This window comes from Mucor mucedo, assembly GCF_025094135.1.
Source record: "Mucor mucedo strain NRRL 3635 chromosome Unknown EV154scaffold_28, whole genome shotgun sequence".
Lineage (NCBI taxonomy): Eukaryota > Fungi > Mucoromycota > Mucoromycetes > Mucorales > Mucoraceae > Mucor > Mucor mucedo.
The window spans coordinates 286824-311943 of NW_026252312.1; the positions used below are offsets into that span (position 1 = coordinate 286824).

General features: G+C 36.0%; 4 protein-coding genes across 4 annotated transcripts; 3 read left to right on the forward strand and 1 right to left on the reverse strand.

The window, feature by feature from the left end:
• Positions 1–1705: 1705 nt before the first annotated feature.
• Positions 1706–2205, forward strand: EV154DRAFT_601208 (uncharacterized protein). The gene is made up of 3 exons (XM_051607219.1): positions 1706–1847; positions 1911–1974; positions 2034–2205. Exons 1-3 carry the CDS (start codon positions 1732–1734, stop codon positions 2055–2057), a joined length of 204 nt encoding a protein of 67 aa, XP_051459515.1. The 5' UTR covers positions 1706–1731; the 3' UTR covers positions 2058–2205.
• Positions 2206–9342: 7137 nt separating this feature from the next.
• Positions 9343–10567, forward strand: EV154DRAFT_584406 (HAUS augmin-like complex subunit 6 N-terminus-domain-containing protein). The gene is made up of 2 exons (XM_051606732.1): positions 9343–9766; positions 9838–10567. Exons 1-2 carry the CDS (start codon positions 9352–9354, stop codon positions 10500–10502), a joined length of 1080 nt encoding a protein of 359 aa, XP_051459516.1. The 5' UTR covers positions 9343–9351; the 3' UTR covers positions 10503–10567.
• Positions 10568–11332: 765 nt separating this feature from the next.
• Positions 11333–12662, reverse strand: EV154DRAFT_550274 (uncharacterized protein; the record flags this gene model as incomplete). The annotated part of the gene is made up of 4 exons (XM_051604916.1): positions 11333–11519; positions 11968–12075; positions 12321–12392; positions 12602–12662. The coding sequence occupies 4 exons, from the start codon at positions 12660–12662 to the stop codon at positions 11377–11379; spliced, it is 384 nt and encodes a 127-aa protein (XP_051459517.1). The 3' UTR covers positions 11333–11376.
• Positions 12663–14503: 1841 nt separating this feature from the next.
• EV154DRAFT_479772 (uncharacterized protein) lies at positions 14504–15335 on the forward strand (the record flags this gene model as incomplete). Its single annotated transcript, XM_051598285.1, has 7 exons — positions 14504–14527; positions 14591–14652; positions 14718–14775; positions 14843–14899; positions 15043–15125; positions 15171–15224; positions 15284–15335. 7 exons carry the CDS (start codon positions 14504–14506, stop codon positions 15333–15335), a joined length of 390 nt encoding a protein of 129 aa, XP_051459518.1.
• Between the last annotated feature and the right edge of the window lie 9785 nt (positions 15336–25120).

Genomic DNA, 25120 nt, shown 5'->3' on the forward strand with positions numbered 1-25120 from the left:
AACAATATGTATCCTATCCCTTTTTATTTTCTGTCATTGCAATTTTTTTTTTTTTTTTTTTTTGTAGATTTTTATTTATTTATACTTTTACTTCAACTTCTATTTCAATTAATAATAATTTCCTCATCATAACGTTCTGCAAATCACAACACTTTCCCGTGTGCTTTGTATAATAAGAACGCGAGCGAGCTTCGGCTGGAACATGATCGAATCTTGCTCGAGAGTTTTGATCTTCATTCCGAACAGAAATCATGTTACATAAATATATAAAGATCGATCACAACAACCGGTTACGGCATTTACTTTATTTATTAAAGAACGTAAATTAAAAAAGATGAGAAGATGATTATGAAATATATTTGATAAAGAAAACTGGGAGAATTGAAACTTATCAGCTCTATTTATAAGAAAAGAAAACAAGAAATTATTTAAAATTTTAAGCAATGACAGCGGTCAGTCATAGCTTATGACTGAATCATGACAAATATTTAAAGAGAAGACAGATCAAGGCTAAAAATTTAGCTGAAAGGTTTCTGGGAAATTCGAGAGATAATTTCACGGACGGTGACAGGAACAAGACACTAAAACTACTTGGCGACACGAGGGTGGTGATTGGTTATAATAAATAAGTTCTATTTAGTAAGAGATGGAAGGGGTTAGGACTAAGATCCAGAATAACGTTTTTCTAATAAATAACTAGCATCTATTTATACTATTTCTTATACATCAGACAACTACGATGGGTTTAAACTATAGATTAACAAGGGATTTTACGGAATAGAAATCATGAGTAGATTATTAACAAGGATGAGTAATTGAGATTTGACGAGTAGTAACAGGCTGGATTTAGTTGACATTGAATAATATGATGGTTCGGGGAATATTTATGGTTTGCCACAGGCGGGAAAACTGGATTAGGAATAAAAGTAGAAGATGATCGGGAAAAAGTTTACTAAGGTTGAGTCAGACAGGAAGCGGGAGTAATATTGAGAGACAGATTAATGATATGTTTTACAAGGAGTTCGGTGGCGGGCATGATATAATGATATGATTTTTTATACAAGGTTTTACAGGGAGTTTGGTAGCGGACAAGAGATACTGATATTAATTTCTAGAACAAGGTTTCACAAGGGGCTTGAGTTCATGGTTAAGTTATGCAGACAATAAACAGGGCGAGTAAGTTCATGACAATTTCCCAACTTGGTTTTTTCGACAACATGATCATCATTAGGGTTGGGTGACGTTGGAGAGATTATTATTGCGTGCCAAAGTGGTACTGAGCAGCAAACCCGGGATCCCGTGAAAAAAAGCTTTGCAGCAATCAGAAGTTACCGTCACGAAAGGGACTTGTGATTCCTTACGTCAAAAATGTTTTTGAAGGGGAAACAAAAGAACGATTTTCCCTTTCTTTCAATTTTTTATTCTTTTTCTTCTCTCTCTATCCAAAAAACTACTTCTGTAGTAAGCGTCCGGGTTGAGGCGGTAGTGCGTTTTTTTCTGTGGATGCTGGACCACAGTGTTTTAATATTAATTAATGAAAATGAAAAAAAACATTTATTCCTTTTTGTCTTGTTATCATCTGATTTTTGCATCCGGTTTTACTAATAGCAGTCACGAAAAGAAAACCGAAAGGAAGGGTAACTACACTATAAAATCCAGTTCTGTCATGTCCCATTTTCCGTTTTTTTTTTTTGAATTTTTGCATTTTTAAAAAGTAGTTGTAAAACCGAGATGGGCAAACTCAAATTAAGCATTGACAAAAAAAGACAGCGAGAAAGACTACGTAAAGCTAAACAAAGAGAGAATCACGAAATGAGATGGAGTGGAAATCAGAACAGACGAGAAAGGTACAATAGTGTAATGCCTTTTTAGAATTGAATATAAACTAATTCTGATGCACAAATATAAAGGGGACCAACACCTGATATACCGCTGCTAGATAATGGTGATTCTGGTCCGAGTACATCATCTAATGTAAGTTTGAATCCCAATGTTAAGCATCTGCACCAGATTAAAAATAATACTTGTTTTAGGTTCAACTCGGAACTGAAGCTTAAACTATTTGTAAAAGAAACTACATATTGATTGACAGCTTTAGAGAAAATGAAAATGAGACACATCGAAAACATTACAGAGACCAGGTACAATAGAGCAGATATTCATTCTTTTGACCCTGATTTCGATTAAGTTTTTCTAATATGATAGGGTAATAATACACAATCAATTATTGAAAATTATAAAGCATGGCCCAACTGAAGGATGTCCATGTTGTGGAAGTACTTGGTTCTCAGTCTTGATTAATGATGCACAAGGAACTATCCTATTTACCAAAGGATTGATAGTAGAACTTTTAACAAGATCTTTGAGTCTTGAAACAGACAGTGTCACTTAGTCGACGTTTTTCTCAATAATAAAATAGGTGTATTCGTACTCTCACAAAGTTCCGACTAAATTAACCAATATTTTTTCCCACGAGAATAAATAGGTAATATTCCATCAATTTGAATTGAATACATCCACTAGCAAACGAGATTCAATATTCGAGTTCTACACCCAATTAAATTGGGCTATGTAATAGGTTGCTCTCGCATCTTTCTTTAATAAGAATACCTTTTACCGATTTGGAAATGCAGAGAATGATGGCCGCAATGTTGTATTTTTTTTCGACATAAATTTACAAAAAAATAAAATAAAAAGTAAGCTACATATAACTACAGTACATTCCGAAGAAACAATAAGGATAATGTCACAGACAATAAGCTGGTTTTTTATTAAAGGGAACCCCTTCAAAATTGTATTTAAAATACCTTTATCTGCACTTGTAATTTACATTGACGTACCTTCAGTGCACGTCTTCCACTTATATGATCTATTCGACCTGAGTGTTTTAAACTTTCTCAAATAGGGTTTTAGAACCTCTTTCGAATGAGCCTTGTTGTTCAAACCCTCACTTTTGTTATCCACCACGTTTTTCTTCTCTTTCCATTCCGCGCATACCGACCTTTTCTTGGTGTGTATAAACTCAAATGTTTATATTCCAGGCACGACAAATTTCATTGGCACCCATTACGAGGATCGAAGTAAATAAATAGTACCTTCTACTATCGAGTTGTTTTATTTCACTAATTCATGTTATATCCCTCTAAGCATCGGCATTGATTTGATGTGTCGAATCACAAACAGTTTTGCGGCTGGTTTTTCCAGAGATTACATGAACCAGGATATGGGTTGGATGTATTTGATGCGAGAGGCCATAGGAATCATTTTCCACAAAATTTTGTAATAAAACTTGGACATCATTCCTAAATTAATCCGTCTAAATGCCCAGTACGTAATATTAGTCACATAATCATTGTACAGAAAAACGTTTGTAAAGCTAAAATTAATAAGTGTGTAAAGAGATCCCTTTGAGACCTCTGCTACACAATGAAAGGCTAACTATTACATAGGATTGATCCAAAGTTATTTCCAACGCAGTGTCAAACATGATTTTTAATACTTTAAAAGTTTATTTAGTCAAGTGCAAGGTTAGGTAAAAATCTGCATTTCCTATAGTAGCAATGACTAAGAGCATCCCCGGCGGTTTGCTAAATTTGCTAAATTTATTAAATCTGGCTTTTTTTTTCAACAAAATGAAACTCCAGTCGTTTGTTAAAAAAAAAGCTAAATTTGTAAACGATCAATTTTTTTCTAAAAAATAAATAAATCTGACTTTTTTTTAATTTTTTTGCTCCTTTCCCGATAAATTTTTAAAATAACAATGTCGAATCAACAACAACAACAAAAGCAAAAGCAAAAGCAAAAGGAACAGCCCAAGGCTAATAAGCGTGCCCGTGGCAATAACTGGACCTTCGAAGAAGACACCCAGTTGTGTAAATCTTGGGTTGAAGTCTCAACCAACCCAATTAAGGGCAACGACCAAAAGAGTCCTGACTTTTGGAAGGCTGTAGAAGAAGACTTTGCGATTAACTTCGTCAAAGTCTACAAAATTCCTGTTACTGAGAGAGCAGAAAACTCTCACCAGAACAGATTCACGACAATTGCATCTGCTGTCAACAAGTTTTGTGGGTTCTTTGATACTTGTATCAGAGGCCCTGCCCCTAGTGGATCTGATCCCTCTGACGCGGTATATAATACAACTGAAAATTATTTGACATATGTAAAGACTGACATGACATTTTTGAAACAAAAGGTTATTAGAGCCACTGAGATGTATAAGGCGTCTGAGACGAAGGATAAGAAGGGGTTTACCTTCTTGCATTGCTGGAAGGTCTTACGAATGAGTGAAAAGTGGAAGAGTCGTGCCGAAGCCACGCAATTTAAGGTCAAGGCGAAGGCAAAGAGGGTTGCCATGAGTGTTTTGGTCGAGGACGATGCCCAGGTACAGGCTCGTCCTATGGGACACAAGAGGGCTAAGGCCATGACGAAGAACAGTGCTGAACAGGATGATGAGATCCGCAACACGTTGAAGGAGTTCGTTGAGGTCACCAACAGGAAGATCGACTTTGCGGAAGAAGAGAAAAGGTTTTTCCGTGACCAGAGCTACCTGATGATGGATCTGTCAACCATCTCCTTCGGACCTTACAGGGATTATGTGCAGGAAAAGCAGTTGAGCATCCTGGAAGGTCTGAAGGCGGCTGATTTGGCGAGGGCAGAGTCCCATCGACGATCCATCATCGAAACCATTGATGATGATCAACACTCTTTGGTCGATGAAGATGGACCAATGTTGGTTGAAGATGAGGAACCAGTTTTGGTTGAAGATGAGGAATCGGTTTTAGTCGAAGATGATTAAAAATAAAAATTGGTTTTCTTTTTTTAAAAAAAATAGTTTATTTGGGGTTTTATATATGTAAAGGGATCTACATGTCGCCTCGTCTTTGCCATAAATGTTCAATAAGATCGGATTGAAGCTGATCGTGTGTATCAGCATCTCTGATCTCAAAAAACTTGGCAACGAACTCACCGAATGACACATTCTGACGAGACGATGGAGGAGGAGAGGAATGGGGTTTGTAAGAAAGAGGAAGATCCAATCCACGCTCATCCTCCACAATCATATTATGCAAAATGATGCATGCTTCCATGATTGCATGTAGATCCTGGTCCTTGAACAGCCGAGAGGGTGTTTGGAGCATGGCAAAACGTGCCTGTAAGACACCGAAAGCCCGTTCTACATCCTTTCTAACCGCCTCTTGTGTCTTTGCAAAGTTCTACCATATAACACGTTAAATCAAAGTAGATATACTAATCCAACTTTCCATGGCTTACCTTTTTCTTTTGCGACTGTGGGTTTGGCAAGGTTTTGACAAGAGTAGCATATCTTGGGTATATGCCATCTGCCAAATAGTAACCCTTGTCATAGGTATTGCCATTGACCGTGAACTTGACTTCAGGCATATCACCTTCGGCCAGGCCTGCAAAAATTGGGGACCGGTGGAGGACATTGATGTCGTTGAGGGCACCAGGAAGACCAAAAAAGGAATGCCAAATCCAAAGGTCCTGAGAAGCTACAGCCTCCAAAATAATGGTTGGTCGACCACTTTTACCAGTAAACTGCCCATGATGAGCAGTTGGGCAGTTCTTCCATCGCCAATGCATGCAATCGATGGATCCAAGCATACCAGGGAAGCCTCTCTCTTCATTGATCGCCAACAAACGATCCACATCCTCTTGCGTAGGAGTTCTCATATACTCCTCCTTATACACAGCCACAACAGCATGTGCGAATCTTTTTAATGATTCTCGGGCTGTTGTTTCGGCTATGCGAAAAGTCTCGTCAACTGCATCTGATCCTACTCCATAAGCAAGTTGACGCATGGCTGCTGTTACTTTTTGGATTGGCGAAAAGCCTATGACGTTGGCCGCATCATACTTTTGCTCAAAGTAACTATCATGAGCTGTCACTGCTTCGGTGATTCGCAAGAAGAGACTTTTCCTCATTCTGTATCTTCTACGAAAGACAGCGTCGGAATATACAGGATTTTCCGAAAAGTAATCGTTCATGAGCCTTTCAAGTCCTGCTGTACGTCCTCTCTTGACAACTCGACGTTTTTTGATAACACGAGGCTTTTGCTTTTTGTCTTTTTTCAAAACCCTTAAAAAACCTTTCATAGCAGTAAGATGCATTTTATAATCCTCTGCAGGGTCATTGCCAAATAGTCTTTCGAAAGTCGACATTGCAGACATTGTGTGAATAAAAATGAAAAAAAGTGAAAAAAAAAGAAAAATTATATGACAGGCACCGAAATTTAACTTTTTTTTTAACAAACGACTGTGGAAATTTCAAAATAATAAATCTGTCCATAAAAAAAAATAATAAATTTATAAAAAAATTTAGCAAACCGCTGGGGATGCTCTAAGTCTATACCATGTCTCAATTAGAGTAATAAATAAATTACAAAAAAAAATTGACGTTACTCTCATCAACGTTCATAAATAATAGGACGAATAGGTGTAAGCACTTTCCCAGAGACCGATTTACGTGTTATGAACGTCATTACGAGAAGTGACTTTTTCAACAGCTTTCGGATGGGTTAACGGAATTCATGCGAGTGACTATTCTGAATTTTTTAAACTTATTTTAACAATTGCAAACACTTTGGCCAAGTGATTTTATAAAAAGAGTACATAAAAACTTTTATAATCAGGCCAGAGAAAAAAAGTTACTTTCTATTCGTTTATGTACTAATAAGCGATTCCACAAAATAAGGTTCCTCAAATTGCTGCCAACCGGTGTAGCCCTTCATAATATCACAGCGCTCACTCCGCATCGTTTTTTTTTTGGCATGAGCAGCATGTCAATGGTACCAAATCATCAGTCACTGGATCGGTATGTAAAGTTATATCCAAACTTATTGCTTTTGGTAGATGAATACTCCATGATCAGTTCAACGATTTTAGACTTCGTAAATGAAGCACTTATAAAATCAACTCAACGATTTTCAATTATTGGTGGTGTCAAGAAATGTTTTTTCGTGATATAGCCCAACGTTTACCTATTCAAAAACATGAGGGAACAATGCAGTTAGACATTTATGATTCCGTCAACAGATACAGTTTAACTGAACCAATCCGCCAAAAAGAAATCCTGTTCATCGAAATATTAAATAAAGTACGATTATGCAGTTTTGCCCGATCAATCATTGAATTTATCAACGAAAGAACCATCTTGAAATCCAATTTCCCAGAGTATTGTTTGCGCTTGTATACGACCAGAAATAGATTAAGAACTGCAAATAAAAAAGATTACGCTGAATTTCCGGGTGAAGGCTACACCATTGAATCCCACGATAGATATATTGTAACCAGAAGAACAGCAGCTCTAACATTAAAAAATACACGGTTACTACAGGTTCTCTATTTAAAAGATGATATGCCAATCATTTTCATTCGAAATTTTAACACTGCGCATGCTTGGTTCAATGATACAATTGCCACTATCGAATTTATCAAAGATGAAAATATCTGCTTAAAAAAATAATCTGAAATTCGGATGGTTTAGAAGAAGAGAAAATTTACTGGATCCAACGAATCACAAGACAAGTATACCAGCTACACCCGATCCCAGTTTCCAACTGTATTTTTTTTTTGTCAACAATCCACAAATCCCAAAGTGCTACTATTGATTGCGTTGATATTCATCTGGATGATATGCTCAGACGTGACCAGCTGTATGTTTCAATATCTCGAATTTCAAAAAAGGAAACTCTTATATTTTTTTTGGAACCGATTTAATATATGTATCAAAAGAAGATAGGGGTGTGAACCAGATGCAGTTGAAATTACCAGAAAAAGAAGAAAACCCGTATAGCAAATATTCTCACGCTACTCTGAGTCCTACATTGTTTAATTCAAACATATAACAAGTATACTTTAACCAAACACATACATTATAATTTAAAATAAACCATATCATAATATCAAGCCTTGATCTTTGTACGTCGGATTAGCCTAATTCCTTTTGTGGACCCCATTTACCCCTTCTAAGATCCCCTTAAGGGAGTCCTGTAGGTTACCGTCCCGAGAGGGACCGCGAGAATTAGCATTGATTAGCAAAAATAATGTAAAAGTAAAGTTGCGTTAATTATTCAATGTCTAGTCTAGTGTTCCGATTGCTGATCGAAACTCTCGAACGGGCCTCGATCGTGTTCCAGTCGAAGCTCGCTTGAATGCGTTTTTTTGCAGCTCGTGCTCGCTCAAAGTTTTGTAAGCTGGGCTCGGCTGGAAATACAATAGCCCGAAATCGCTCGCCCTTTCTATTACACTAAGTGCACGTCAAAGTGATGTTAATTACAAAAAAAGTTATGATAATAAAATTGTTATTTATTGAAATAGTAGATGGAAAAACAAAAAAGGTTTTTTTTCACCAGCCTTAACACCATATTCGGGTACTTAAATCAACCTATTACTGCATCTATAAATGTAAGACAGTTGGATTTGTAAACATGAAAGTTTAAAATAATTCTGCTACGTCTTGTTACTATGGTTGCTGTACAAATTGGCTTAGTTGGGTTTAGCTACCAACACTGTATCATTTTCTATGCTAAATGTGTTTGTTGGTTGTATAATTAAATAGAGGTCTAAAGCATTTTAATTGGAATTATTAGAGCATAATTAAAAAAAAAAATGGTAAAGGGAAGAAAAGATTAAAATCAGGTGGAAATGTCATCACTAGTCTTTCAAGGACCTTAACTTTAAAGTAAGTACTATCGACATTTTAGCCGAGCGAGCATCGCTCGAACCTCGCTCGAACCCAAAACAAGTGTCACAAGCTCGAGTACAAAAACTCGGTTCGAGTTTCGTTCGAATTGGCGCAAGATCGGTGCAAGTTCGAAAAGTTCGAACACTAGTCTAGTCATAAGAGCTTAATGTATAAAGTAGAGCACTCAACAATTGAATACTCTTAATAAAGACATTAAAGCTCTAGTACTATTTTTCGAGAACGGACATTATAATAACAATTACAAGATCGTGAAAAAACAGATCAAAGCCCAAATAATAAAAGTCACTACCATACAGGACGGATTTTGTTATTTCTTGTAAACTTTATTAAAGACCGCATTATGCATCCCCAATTAGTCTGATCTAGTGTTTATCGTGATTGTTATCTTGTTCTCATTCCGCATGTTACATGTACAAAAAACTCTCTGAAATACATGTAATAACATTGCTAGTCAAATGGTTTTATTTATTCCGTGAGATTTACATACGCGTTGTATCCAAGAGGAATTCAGTTTCCCACACCAATTTTTGTGTCACCACCAATTAAGGTATAAGTTAAAAATTGCGCAGCTCTATTTCTGGTTTTTTTTTCACTGTTATTTTTTTTTTCTTTTTGTAAAAACGGCCATGTCACGAAAAAGCATTCGATCTTCCGCAGCGTCAACATTTGTTCGTAATCTCCATTCACTTGGTTTCAAACCACCGCGCAACAGCAAATGGGTTGTCAATCAACAAACATTTACAGTCAATGCTGACAGTATTAAAGCATTCGAACATGTCAGTTATTTCCTGTTCAGTATTCTTGACAAAAAGAAGGTAAAATCAACCTTTAGGGAAGTTTGGCCTATTACAAACATAGAAAAATCACGCGAATACCGTCGACTTGCTTTTAAATGGTTAAAGGATATTCAACCAGGTACTCATTTAGTGAATGCACCTTTAAGAGTAAGCTATTTTACAGATTGTCGGGGAAAACCCTTCAACCAAATCATCTCAGCTTTCACTGCTCTTGCGATGGACAAAAATCCAAACTATAATACAGGTAAGTAAGAAAGAAAGCGCAAATAAGAATAACCCAGATACGAGACTGACGCTTTTTCTGCCTTGCTTTAGATGTTGCTACCGACGATTCATATTCAGCCAAAACAGCCCGAGATTCTAAGCCACACACAGCAGGCAAAAGATCTACAATAGACCGTCCTCTTACAACTGAGGTGTTGCCTCGAAAGAAAACAAGAACACAGTCTCCAGTGGATTTACCCGAATTATCTTTGAATAAAACACCACGCACATGCCCCCAAGCAGTATCAAATAGTCGCCCATTACAAAATTCACCGGCACTTATTATATCCGTGCCATCTTCTTCCAAACCAAAAACATCACCCACCTTTAATACACATACTCCATCAGGAGTACGTTCTTTAATATCATCATCATTATCATCATCAAAGGATGCAGCATCATCCCCAGCATATCATACACCACCATCAAACACAGATGTTTTATTGTCTTCAAAATCTGATGAACTAGCATCCTCAACAAATAATCATCTGCCACCCCCAACAGAATCTCCTTTGCCGCCGTCAACAGAATCTTCTTCGTCGCCCTCAATTGAGGCTCCTCAACGCATTCTACCTCCGTTAGAATATCTTCGATTCTCTAGATTCAAGGAAATAGTGCGACAAGAGGAACTCGCTTATAAGCAAGAACGAGCTCGTAGAGAGAAAGAGCGATACAAAATTGAAAATCTCCGTAAATATCTTTTAATGTACAAATAAATTTCGCACGTATTTAAACAGAAATAAATGCAGTATCCATAAGTCCCTCAAAAAACCGCAAAAAATAGGCAACCTTTATCAAATAGACCCAATAAACGTATATTTTAATAAATAGTTTGTAAAGAAAAAAATTAATATCTCGTTGGACCACCACGAGCATCAATTACAGTCTGACATCGGTTTGTCATAATCGAGATTAATTTATCTGCGAGCTCAATAGACAAGTTCTCCCGTTCCTCCTTAACAATTGCCGTTGAACTTTTGACATTGTTTATCGATGGTCTTCTTTCACGTATTTGCAACTGAAAATCCTAACGAAGATGTTAGATGGATGTGGGATCCGGGCTTTGAGCAGGCCAGTACTCAAAACCTCTGTCTCAGTGGCTTTCTTTCTACCACTTAGCATACGCCCCAGTATGACATATGGCCCCGTTTTCCTGTATAATAAACTTTCTATTATCATTGTTATTTAAGTTTTTGAACCAAGAGTGAATAACACCTGATGAAATATTGATACACTTGTCTTGATCAATAGTGCTGTCAAAAGTCGTCAGAAGTCCAAAACCACCGTCCCAAAGACAACCCCAAATCAGTATCCCACCTCTGCTCCACTTCACTGTTGGAACAACATCATTCTCGAAATATGTTTCTCCAGTTTTACAAACTGCTCGCTTACCTCCATCATTTTCTGTAATAGAAACACATGACTTATCAGAACAAACGACGCTTCTCCACTGCTCCATTGAGAAATTCGAGAGTGATAATAGCGAATTAAGAAAAAATGTAAAATTTAAAAAAGTGAAATTATCAAACTGCAAAAATAAACTAAAGCTTTATTAAACAAATAAAAGGGGGTCTTTATATACACATTATTTCAGACATTGATCACAGATGGGCTGATGACGGTTGTGGGTAGATTTATCCAGATAATACTCGGATGTAATGATCCCATATAGAAAGACCATAATGAGATGTCAATAACAATAACAATAACATTCATTCTTAAACTGTGTATGTCTTGTAGCACAACATTCAGGGGAAAATGTAGTTCTTATTAAAGATAGCTGTGGCACCTCAACGTGGCTGATGTAACCTTCATATGTTTTCATATTCATGTTATTATTTAAATGTATGCCTTAAACTTGTATGAAGGATGATATGAGATCAAGCCTGTACATAAAGTAAATGATCAGTATTTAATATAAAGTACCAATAAGAATTATATTTAGGATTATCAAATGGAAAATTTAAGAAGTGTAGATAGAGTCATATATTAAGTTTATAGCCTCGATCACGACATCCATGTTCCAATTGTTAACAAATTTGACCCACTAAAGCCGTTTATTCTTGTGTTGATCCGTAAAACGTGGCTTGTAAGCCGCACGAAAGGATCCAAAGCCCATTTTCCAATGAAATGATAATCGTTCTTCTCCACACAATAATGGTAATCTTTCAAATCCGTTACATTTAAGCCTCAACTTATCACTCTCCATAGGAACAAAATACTTTTGAGGAGTATCACGCTGGTCTTTGGAACCGATATCTCTATCAACAACATTGAAGTCATATAAAACTTTAGACAATATGGATAAATAAAATTATCTGTGTAATTTGCTTTGACCAGACAATTTTAAATTGTTTATAAGGAGGATTCGATACCGTTAATTTTTTTTGTCACATACTGTTTCTACATTTTATAGGATTTTTTATCCTAATTCTTTGTTTCCAGGGTGAAAAGAGACCCCCCACTTTTTTTTATAAACATGATTTAAAAATGATGAGCTAGTAACTATTTAATCTTGTGATCATTTGACTTACAGCCATTATGAAAAATCGAAAAATCCCAAATTGAAAATAACCCAGAGTAATAACCAGATTGAGAAAAAGGAACTACAGTAAATGTCATTGAACATAAAAATAATCGTTTCTTTTTACATAATGAACATAACTAAACCTACAAGCGGGACCCTGCCACCGTGGGTAAATTATATCCAAATATTGTCCAAGCTGTCAACAAACCCGCAAGGAGCCATAAGGAGAATATAATACACAAGCCGTACTTGAATAGGCTTTCGGTGTTACGTGAACTCTGAAATTACCAGCTGACATATAATAATTATGACAGCAGTAAAAATACTTCAATCGTCGTAGCACAAGCATATTACCTTAGTTAAGGTGTATTCAAAACTCGCATAAAACATGTTATAGTTTCAATGACAGACGTGGGAAAGGTTCAAACACGTGAAGAAGCTCCCTTAGTGATGATACAACTGAAATTGGAGCTCATGGAAGAGTTTGAGCATTAATGTTGGTTTCTTCAACAAAATATATTACCCTCTTTCTTTCTCTTTTATAGTAACGAGTTTGTTAGAGAATGCCAACGGTGTATTCTGGAAAGTACTACAAGAGATTGTTCATACCTGACACAATAGGCATGTAACAGGCTATTTATCTATAACTACAAGTAATATTTTTTAGTCCTTACTGTAATGTATTTCGGTATTAACGCTTAACTGAATATAACATAGTTAAACTATTGTTTTTAAGACAAAAAAGTAGACCCGTATAACAGGCAAAAACAAGGAAAATGTTGTGTTTTGAGGTAAGTAAAAATTATAAGGCAATTTATGAATAATTTGAGACTGTTTATAAGATTGTCTTTATTACGAAATAAAATGAACAAGTATTTATATAAATAAGACTATCTGCTGTACCACTATCTTTAGTGTATCTTTGAAGTTATTATCATTTTCGCAGTGTGTATCCTGTTACCTTTAACTGCTTATTTTGTAAATATGTTACACTTGGAATTACTGTCATCTTAGACACATTGTACTTCCATATTTTTAGTAAGCCTTAGTCACTGTGTTCTTGTAACCTTGTGATATGATAGTACTAACTATCTTTATTGGGTAATTGATTCCTTAATCATTCTTAATGTATTGATGTCATAGATATGGATTTATTTAATGTAGCAACAATATAGCAGATCACCACAGAAAATAAAGGGTCTTGTTTTTTATCTGCTTCCCTTTCTTAACAAGGACATGAAATCAATGTGCATGATTCACCCTTTCAAATAGTTCCGTATATCCAGAATACTTTTTATTGCCAACGGTAGTTTGTAAGGCACTGTCTGTGTATATTATAAGCCCCATAAATAAAAAGATCCATTTTTATTCGTTTCGCTTTCTTAATGAGGACATTGAGTCATGTCTCTGCAGGAATCACTCTCTATAAATAGTTACGGATGTTTTAAAGCCCGATTGTTTCTTACTGGAGTAATTAATGTACTGGTTTGGTGTAGTATGCCTTCACGAAAGAAAAGACTTTTATTTTAATCGTTTCACTTTTTTAATGGCGACATCATGTCAACGCTCTAATGGCATGACTATCTATGGAAAACGGTTTATGCCTAGTAGTCTGCTTGTTGCTGACTGGAGTAATTACCCCATTGCTTGTGACTCGCATGAGCTTAAGAAAAAAAATGTTACTTTTTTGTCGCTCCATTTTGTTAATGGCCTCATCAAATCAAGAATCTGCTGGAATCAGTCTCTGCAAGTAACAGCTTATGCCTGGGAGCTTGCTTGGCAGTGACTGCAGTATTATCCACTCAAAGAAAAAAAAGACATTTTTTTATTGGTATCGCTTTTATAGTGGCGACATTAAGTCAAGGCTCTGCTGGATTGAGTCTCTATAAATAGCTACGTATGTCTGAAAACTCTCTTGCTGACCGAAGTATGTACTGCACTGTGGTTGTGTCTTATGCGCTAAAATTTTTTTTTTTTCGTTCCGCTTTCTTACTGGTCACATCAAGTCATGTTTCTGCTGGAATCACTCTCTATAAAAAACGGCGTATGTCTGGAAGCCTACTTGTTTCTGACTAAAGTTTGCGCTGCAATTGCAGTGTCTGTAATGCTTTCAAGAAAAAAATCTTACTTCATATTCTATTCTTTTTGGGGATATCATATCAAGGCTCTGTCGGTATTACTATTCATGATATGTTTAAATTATTTTACAAAAAGGTAATGGTTTGTGTACGTTTGTATGAATTAAGTTTGTGATAATTTTTTTAATTGGCTCTTCAGACGTGGATGAATAAAACCTGGACCTGCCGTTTTGGAGGTATCCTGTGTGTATTTCTTAAAAGGTAGAAGACGTAATGATCTGGGTAGTAATTTACAGCCTTTTGCTGATGTCCCATTAAATAATTAGTGTAATTGGAGCTTGCTTTGGAGGTCATTTTGCGACGATGAATACCATGCTGTACCCTGTACTTACATAAAACACGAACATTGAAAAAATTCTAAAAACGAAAATGTACTAAATAATTTAGCTAGTTGAAATGTTATACTTACGCCTTGTATTTTGGTATTCCAGGAGTAGTTGTTGGTTGGGTAATGTGCTAAAGAAAAATAATTTGCGTACACATATGCTTGAAACGTACCTGGAAAAGCAAAGACTAAGAAAGAGAAGTGTTAATAATAAATTCTGTGCATTATTGTATTGGTGGCTCATGCGCTATATGTATTTGGTGTAGGATCTACAGTATATGGGATGTCCTGATGCCTGTTCCAAAAATATAAGAATACCAGACTTCTTTGCATTGAAGCCGTGTCGAGTGTAATATCCGAATGGTGCTTAAGCATAATGAATCTTGTTATTTAGTGTTTTGTATTTCGAGAACTTCGGACCGGAAAACGTAGTAGCAACCAATAGGAGGTAACGGTACTTGATGTTCATACATACCTGTTTGTTAATTTAATTTATAACTTTATTAGGATTGTAGAGGGGATGTTCTTTGAGATCACGAATGAGGATGAAGGGTATTAGTGTGCTTGCTCTTTCTGTATATACTCGCCTATGATATGTTCGGAAATAAATTATTGTAGTGATACACGCTGCTGGGTTATAGTTATATGCCAATACTGATTGATTCCGTACGGGATGCCTTAGACTGACATGATATGTCTCTTTAAAAACTAGAGACATGTAAATTATACTTCGAACGAGCTAAAAAAAATGTGAGGCTACTGGCGTACAACACAGGAATTATTTAATTACGCTATAATAATTCAGTTAGATTTATAAGACTCTACCGAAGTGGGCCTTTAAGGTCATGTTTGGCTCATACTAAACTCGCTAATGCAAGATCCAAAAAGGTAGGCCTTTAATTTGAGTAGATCAATGAAAAACTGTCTAATTTAATCAATCTTTAGGAATCATATATGCTTGGTTATACTAACAAAACAAGATATTACTTATGCCGGTAAAATAGCTTGTTATTCCTGGTCAGGCTTTGTACTAGTCTTTTATTTTCAGCTGCAATGGTTAATGTATATGGTTTGGCTTTCGACGCTCGAGTTTTTAAATCTGGTATATGTTTAAACACAAAGGTAAACCGACTGATATAATTTAAAACAATCAGGCAACTTACCCTATATCTCTTAGAGCATCCCCAACGATTGTAGCTAAATTTATATTCTCGTTCCTGATTTTATTTTATTTTCTGTTCTTTTTTAAATTTTTTGTTACAAAAATGAGTAACAACTTTGACATAATTGACAACAGTGATATTGAAGATTAACCTATCCAAGAAGCTCTTCAGTATCTTATAGAACTAACCGAAGATACACCCCAGAGACGTGGACCCGGTCCTGGTCGCCGCTATGTCAATAGAAACAGTGCTGCCGGACATGAACATCTTTTTAACGAATACTTTTCCGATGACCATGTTTATACAATCCAACAGTTTCGTCGCCGATTTAGAATGAAGCATGATCTGTTTCTACAAATTGTCGAAGCAGTTCAATTAGAGGATGAATACTCCACCCAAAAACCGAATGCCGCTGGAAAGCCAGGACTTTCACCCATCCAGAAAGTGACAGCAGCTATGCGTCAATTAACTTACGGTGCATCATCGGATTCAGTTGATGAGGACATCAGACATACTGATTCCACAGCCATGGAGTCATTGAAGCGCTTTTGCTATGCGATTGTGGCAATATATGGGGAACAATATTTGAGAACCCCAAACAGCCAGGATGTCAAGAATCTTTTGGCAATCCTTGAAGAGAGAGGATTTCCGGGTATGTTGGGGTCAATTGATTGTATGCACTGGACGTAGAAAAATTGCCCAACTACCTGGTATGGCATGTGCACCGGTAAAGAATAATGCCAACCTCGATTCTCGAAGCTGTTGCTTCCCAAGATCTTTGGATCTGGCATTGCTTTTTTGGTCTTCCGGGATCATTGAACGATATCAAGGTCATCAATCTTTTCCATGTATTTGACCTCTTGATACATAGTGTTGCTCCTGAAGTCAAGTTCTTCGCCAATGGCAATAATTACGATAAGGGTACTTCCCGCAGATGGCTTTTGTACTAAAATCGCACTATTTAACATATAAAAATCGCATATAAAATCATTCCATCGATCCTTGATCGACAGGTACATAATATCATAACACTCATAAAAAATAATAGCATAAAAATATCCTGAGTTATACATTTACAACTCAGGCTTACTAGATATTCCAATAGAAGATCCCATTTCGAATAATAGATTGGCTACACTGATAAGGCTCATCAGTCATTAGTAAATACAGCCAATAATACCAAGTGAACACAAACGAGCCCATAATTTTACCCACGCTTTAAATAACTATAAATACCACCCTTTCTTTCAGAGATGAAAGGGGGATTCACTTTTAATAAAAATAAAAAAGCCTACAAGCAATATTAATCTTATTCTTCCTGTTTTTTTTTATCTTTTATTTTTCCGTGTCAAACAAACCGTTTTTCCACAGCTTTTATCCAACTTGGTCGACTTTCGTGAAGACAATTGCAATGCCTACGTCGCAAAAAAAGAAAATACCAAGATTAACAAAGATAATTTATAAAAAACTAATTTATTTGGTCTTTAATAGTGTTTTGCTAAGACAGAAAAAAGTGTGCGAAAGGACGTAGAACGTGCATTTGGTGTACTGCAAGCACGTTTTGCTATTATTAAATGGCCTGCTAGACTTTGGGACTTCATCAATCCCAAGGCCATTATGCATACATGTATCATATTACATACTATAATTGTAGAAAACGAACCTGGTCAGGATCTTGGAACAGACTACCACATGCATCATTTCATGGACAAGCGTACCCTTACATGAATGATCCCGTAGCCTTTGCTGCTTTGGTGAGCCGTTTGGTTGGTTTAAAAGATAGTGATACACATAATCAGTTGAAAAAAAGACTTGATCGAGCATTTCTGGAAAAGAAAGGGCAGTATGTAGTACTTTGTTTCAATTGTTTTTTTTTAAAAAAAACCAGTTTTTATTTGTCTTCTTCCAATCAGTCTTCTAATCCGTCTTCTACTTCCATTACATCTTCTACTACGTCTTATACTTCTCCATCAGGTGATTCGCCAGATGGTTGAGAAAGGGTTTTCTCCTGTTTTTCTCGAAGTACGCACGCTTACGAGGGTCAGTCAAGACCGAAAGATCTATCAACATGACTCTTTCATCTCAAACTATCTTGTCAAACATCATCTTCTTGTTGGTTGCTTGAACAGCCAACTTGTTCTGGAGTAACTTATTTTGGTTCAACTCCCGAAGATCTTTCAAACGGGCGACGATGCTTTCACCTACCTCGTTTTGGCGTTCACGCTGCTGGAGTTCCTTCAGCTTTTTACACCCCATTGGGCGTGTTACATCCCCAGAAGAAGAACCCGTTTAAGTGTTTTCAATGACTTGGATACTGCCATTGTTTTTCTCTTCGTTACAACAAGCTTAGGCATGTTGCACATGACCCATTTTGGCTCGGGGGATATGTTTTGCCAACTGTGTTCCAAAACAAAACGACCACCGTTTTTGGTCGACGTCTTGTATAGAACATACGCCTTATGGACCTATTATTTAAAATCACAATTTAGTTCTGCTAAAATTAAGCTATAGCCATCTTACCAAATCCTGAGGACTTGATCTACTTTGCTGCACACTTCTCAAAACAGTTTCGTTGCAGCCGGTGAACTTTTGCACGCTGGGATTGATGGTGCTCCAACGGCTGATTATGGCAGCACTGTTACGTTCTTCGACAGCATTGTCACTGATTTTGGCATTGTAGTCGGCCTTAATGCGATCCCAAAAACTTTTGCATGTATGGCCTTTAACAATGACACCATTGGTAGCAATGGCAACAAACAAAAGGCACAACTGTTCGTTATCGGCTCTTGACCAATTTGCTCCATGTCCTGCCTTTTCGGGAAGCTCAGGGATTGTTACTGTTTCGAAATTATCGTTCATGTCAAAAAAATTAATGGACTAGAATAAAAGAAGAAATTTTCTAAATTTATTGATTCAATTGGAAATTTATAATATTTGTGTTAAAAGTTTTAGAATAATCTATTGTCCAATTGACCGTTCGGGTTAAATAATTCTAAATCTTTGTGCTATTTTGGAATAAAATGGTTTTTTCTCACACCGTTGGGAATGCTCTTAGTTGGTAGGCATGTACAGTGATTAGCTATATGAAGGCCAAATCAAGAACATCTTGATAAGTATTTTTAAAAACAGCAAGTATGTCACAAGCATATGCTTGAGGTAGGTCTGCAACGCCGAAAAAATTAGTATTGCAGACTAGATAAATTATTTTTAATTAAAGACGCTATGTAAACTACAGTTACCGTTTTAAAAACCTTTAAATTTGAAAAACGTGCTATTGACGTACGAATGAAAGGTAATAAAAAAAAAGATTACTTTTCAAGCCTATCATGCAAAGCTGTAATGATTAAAGTCATGGAATAGCGGCGAATAACATTTTTGCATCGAGATCGAGGAACTCTTACATAGATGAAATTCATCATCTACGACGTCGTATGACTATAATTTGCCAATACATGGGAACACTCGTATTAAACTACATATCAGTATATACTGTTAGACTATATGTGTAACATGAGAATTTACTATACATTTGAATACAGAGTCACCTTTGTAATTGGTCGACTGGAGTGACCAGATGGGCTATTTGACTAATTGATTATCTGTAGTGGGGGTTCCCCTTCCCCCAAAATCTGCACCGCACAAAAATCCTAATTTTTCTAACTTTTGTGACTGGACATTGGCTCAGCCTGTGACGGTATTCTAGTTGTTTTATTAAGGTCGGTCCTCATCCGTTTTTCAATAAAATGGATAAGGACCGACCCTATTAAAACAGGATATATGGAAAAAAATGGATGAGATCCGACGATAGTTAAACGGCATATGTGGACCCAATCCCGTTTTTTTGAAATTCTTGGAATGGTAGAAAACAGTCACAAGGCGAATTAATTTTCAGAACCCAAAGTGACAAAAGTTGAGGGAGAAACGCCTCTTACCAAAAATACGGCCCTTTATTTTTCTTAATCATGTCAAATAATAGTGTCCTGTTTTCAAAAAAGTCATAGTCGTAGATCCGAACTAGATTGTCCTTCGATTTCAGCAAACCTAAATTCGAATGAAGGAATCTCTTGATTTTGGATTTAAAAAGAGTGATGTTTTTTTAGTTTACGTCTTCAGTAAATGTGACGAGCCGTTCACAAAATAAACCAACTTCAATTTCTGAGGTACAATAGAAGACAATTATTTTATTAATCATTCTAACTGACGTCAAATTTGAAAAAGGACATGGAGGTAGACGAATCTCGGTTGATTTCAACTCATTATCCAGTCCCGGGAAGAACAGTCCGTTGTTCAACCTGTCAACAGCTTCGACATTCGAGAAGAACGAACCGTTTGTGCCTCATGAACATTAATCGTGCCAACCAGAGTTGAAATCAAGCAAAGGAAACTGAAATACTGCCCCGTAGACATTCTTTGGGAAGAATGATGACTATGATTTCTGAATGCAATGCATTCATGTCGGTCGAAATTTTTTTTAAAGCTGTTTGCAGTAGAAGCTCGCGTTTTTTAATGATAGCCCTTTTAATATTTTGAGTTTTTACCTTTTTTTTATTATTCTTTTCTTTGGCTTTTTCCATTAATTTGTTTCTTTCCGATCACGTAACACCAAAAGCCAGGACTGATGGAACTGAACGCTGATTTATTGAATAAAATTTGTGTCACTAATGGAATCTAACAGAGAAACCATAACCTGCGGAGGAGATGGACAGGTGCCCTTTAAACGTACTGATAGTTTTGGAATGAAACAATGCAGTAACATACTGACAATAGTAAAAAAAAAAGAAACGTTTTCTTCTTTCAACACACTACTTGATATCAACTCTGCTGTGAATTTTGCAAATATCAAGGCATACTATTTCATCTTAAACATGTTGTCACGGACAGAAGAAACAGAACGGACCAAGAAGACTACTTGGTAACAGGAGGAGGGCAATTGGACAAAATAAAAGAAGTTTATTAATAAGAGGATGATAGCGTTAGGACTCAAATCCTGAATACGGTTTTTCTCATTAATAAGAAACCTCTGTCTTTATTATCACTTATACTTGGGAAAAGATCCAATGTGTTTTAAACGATAGATTAACAAGGAATTCTATGGAGCTTCGTTTATGAGTAGATGATTGACAAAATTGGTAAATTCGGATCTATCGAGTAGTAACAGCCTTGATTTAGTTGACATTGAATAATATGATGGTTCTGGGGAGATGTATGGTTTGTCAGGGCCGCCAACTACATTCGGAACCTAAGAAGAGCTGAGTGTAAAAAGGTTTAATTATGTTGAGTCAGACAGGAAGCGTAAATTAATTGAGGACATACTAGTTGTGAGAATTGAGAAATAAAAAGGGAAAAGTAATTGGGAAAATAAAGCAAGTAAAGAAATGAGACTCTATAATCCTTTATTTTAAGTTGGAGAGTTTGTCATGATAAAAATAGAGATCCTTTTTATAGTCAATTATTACTTCAAGATTTTTCCTGCGCAGATCGAATTGACTATTTACCCGAAAACTGGGAAATGGTAGAATTTGATTTAGAAATCAGTTACATATGAAACATAGCTTATTGTTATATACAAGTATCTAGTTCACCCATATCCGGCACTTCTAGAGCATTATAATTTATCCATTCGATGACAGGGTCCTTGATTGGAATACTGAAATAAATTTATGACAAACTCGAAAATTCGGCAGCTACTCGACCAATCCAGGAACGATTATGAAATCTGATGTCATTTTGACATATGAGAGAGCTGTTACTGTGTCGTACCAATAGGAATGTATTCGCAATATGGTACCTATAATGCATAGGTTATATGTATTATATTTGAGTGACATAATAAGAGTAATTGTATTCGTGGAATTAGGCGTCAAATACGACACTAGAAATACGTTTTACAAGGAGTTCGATGGAGAGTAAAATTTACTAATATGATTTTTGGTACAAGGTTTTACAGCGAGTTCGGTTGGTGACAAGATTTACATATATGATCTTGCAGGACAACGTCTCACAAGTGATTCAAAATCAAGGTTAAGTTTCACAGATAATCGAAAGGGCAAAAAAGCATACAACAGTGTTTTATTTCTGTTGATATAGTTTTGATACTTCACCTGAAAACGTTTCTCGATAAAGAATTAAAAATACTACAAAGTCGCAACAAACAAGATTGGCTGTTTGCATCTCGGAGTAAAGATATGTCTCATTAAAATTATTATGCATCCATTGATTTCATGCATGCATCCATTGAATTTTAGCATCCATCCCTTTACTGTGTCATTCCGATTTTGGTAAGAATCAACATAATCGAGGCAGAAATACATTGCGTGCACCCATTTACATTTCATACGTTGCCGAGGGATATCATGTATCGAAAAGAAGCCTGATTTAAGTATTCATCTTTTGGAGTGAAGAAGAAATACAAAAATACCCTAATACGTTATTGATGAGCTGTATTACGGCAATTGAAATAAATACATACTCATAAGTCTATTATGCTTAACCCTTGGTCCAAAGACAACAAATATTATGCTCGCAAAGAATAAAGAAAACAATTGCAAAAGGCGCAAGGTTTTATTGATGATTGATTTCACCGTGCATAACAAAAGCGACTGCTCTATGCAATAAAACGTGCTGTTCTCTTTTTGAAAAGACAGGTGTGTTACAGGCCTTGTTTGGGTTAAAAATGTATAAAGAGGTACATTTGGCATGATGCATTATGGTAATGCGCAATTGTATAGTTCCAAGCCATCTCAGCATACATGAAGCTGTATACTTTAGTAAAAATTAAAGCTCACAAGAGTCAAAAGCTTCGACCAGTTTAACAAAACAGAAAGATCTCGATCAGTCAGAGACTCCGACGGCTGAAGTAAAAGAGTCTGGTTGTAAGTTTTGTGCTTTTTCCTTTTCTGATTTTTACAAAATAAGTAGAACATTGCTAAACCTTGGTTCTTTGTCTCTCCAATGTTTAGAAAACCGTTCTTAATGGAGTCAAATTATTTCACCAAATGAGGTTAATGAGTTATGAAGAAGTCGATTTAACAGCATCATCCTTAATGGATCTCATGCAAAGTAAGACGTGACTCGGATGTACTCAAACACATACTGATTGTCGTTTATACATGTTATTAGAAAACAGAGTTGGTAATTATATTATTTTATTATCTGAATATGGGAGCACTTATTTACGTTTCGCTATTTTCATTTGACATCTCTACTAAAGCAGCTTCCGTACTTGCAAAGATAGAAACGATGCAAACAATGACAAGTACGGGAGAGACAGCCAAGATGTACTGCACGAGATTGTTTAGGATGATGTGGACAACGATTTAGACGCATCTGCAGAATGTCACTTCGGGAATGCGATTAATAGTTCGACAACTGAAACCTCAATAAAAGATCCAAGACCATCAGCAAGATTGGGACAGTTAGTTCGATTTTTTAGGAGCTGTACAAAAATCAATATAATCAACATGATTCAACGCACGTGTAACTTGCATCCACGCGTTCTTTCGTTTGACTGACAACGTTCTTATATTCTGTTAAAAGGAGTTTTGGGCTAAAAGTATTGCGGGTGACTATACATTTATGACCTGCTGAGAACTACTCTGGTTATCATGCCTCATGACATGTACTAAACGTAAAGGATGACTAAGGCACAGGAGCAAGTGGCAATGTCATGAACTCATTTCATCATTGTACAGATTGTTGCTTGTTTCAGGCTTTTGTCAAATATACCCGAAAGATCATACCTGTTGTGTTTTGAGGTAAGTAAAATTATAAGGCAGTATATAAGTAATTTGAGACTGTTTATAAGATTGTCTTTATTATGAAATAAAATGAACAAGTATTTATATAAAAAAGACTATCTGCTGTACCACTATCTTTAGTGTATCTTTGAAGTTGTTATCATTTTCCCAGTGTGTATCCTGTTACCTTTAACTGCTTATTTTGTAAATATGTTACACTTGGAATTACTGTCATCTTAGACACATTGTACTTCCATATCTTTAGTAAGCCTTTGTCACTGTGTTCTTGTAACCTTGTGATATGATAGTACTAACTATCTATATTGGGTAATTGATTCCTTAATCATTCTTAATGTATTGATGTCATAGATATGGATTTATTTAATGTAGCAACAATATAGCAGATCACCACAATACCCAGACAATCTTGCTCGCTATCGAAATCCTCATTATAATACCCGCGTGTTTGATATGTGACTACAATGCCTTCTACGACCGATCTCTGTTACATTATTCCGAATCCAGTTTTTCCCCAGTAGCAAAGAGTGAATTTCTCCCAAGTAATCTAGCTAATGACTGTGTCTTCAACCTACCTGTTCTTACTTGTCAAATCTAAATGACGTAACATGTTGCTAAATGTTTTCAATTATGTATGTACCGTAAAGGACCTTGGATGAAACTATTAAAGGTAGACAAGCTGTAGTACGTGTAATGAGGTAACTTCAACTCTATCTGGACTAAATACATTAGTTTACAATATAATCAAGATATGTTCGAAGCGGTGTGTACGGAAAAAATAGTAACAGAAGCTTCGGTAGTTTTGGTTTTAGTATCAATATTTACAGCTATCCCTATAGTTTTTAACCCGTTGCTTAATCTTTTACCTTAAAGCCTATTTTCTACAGCTACATTTTATAAGAAAAAATTATAAAGCATCATTTACAGATCTTCAACTTTATTCTACAGGAAAAAAAGAAAACATTTCGGGGTTTCATAAACTATTTTTCATTCTCATGATGATTTCTCAGTATTTACTCAGCCAATAAGAATCTTCAATTTTTATAAGTAAGAACTTTTCAATAGCAACAAATATTCTTATGATTTAACGGGCCCATGTTTAAAACACAGGATGAGAAAATAACTGAGAAATTGAAACTATTTTACCCCCTTGTTATTCTTATTGGAAAGTCGCCAGTTTTTTATGACTCTTTTCATTATAACAATGTTGTTTGAAAAAAACATATCTTTAGACTTCTCCAGTATCTTCGTGGCTATTTTTCGCGCATATACGATTACTTCAATAATGTCAAGACCACCTATAGTAACTATATCATGGACACCAGTAACTTTGTCTCCTACCAATTGAAGAAATATGCCCAAGAGGTACTTGACATTTAGGCGTTATTAGAAGATAACGTTTTTTATGTCTCGCTCTTCTTTCTAAC

Bases quoted from the DNA above. Each gene is read 5' to 3' on its own strand.
- EV154DRAFT_584406 (XM_051606732.1), top strand. From the start codon at position 9,352: ATGTCACGAAAAAGCATTCGATCTTCCGCAGCGTCAACATTTGTTCGT. The intron at 9,767-9,837 runs GTAAGTAAGAAA...GCCTTGCTTTAG, and splicing joins AAATCCAAACTATAATACAG to ATGTTGCTACCGACGATTCA.
- EV154DRAFT_601208 (XM_051607219.1), top strand. From the start codon at position 1,732: ATGGGCAAACTCAAATTAAGCATTGACAAAAAAAGACAGCGAGAAAGA. The intron at 1,848-1,910 runs GTACAATAGTGT...ACAAATATAAAG, and splicing joins AATCAGAACAGACGAGAAAG to GGGACCAACACCTGATATAC. The intron at 1,975-2,033 runs GTAAGTTTGAAT...TACTTGTTTTAG, and splicing joins GTCCGAGTACATCATCTAAT to GTTCAACTCGGAACTGAAGC.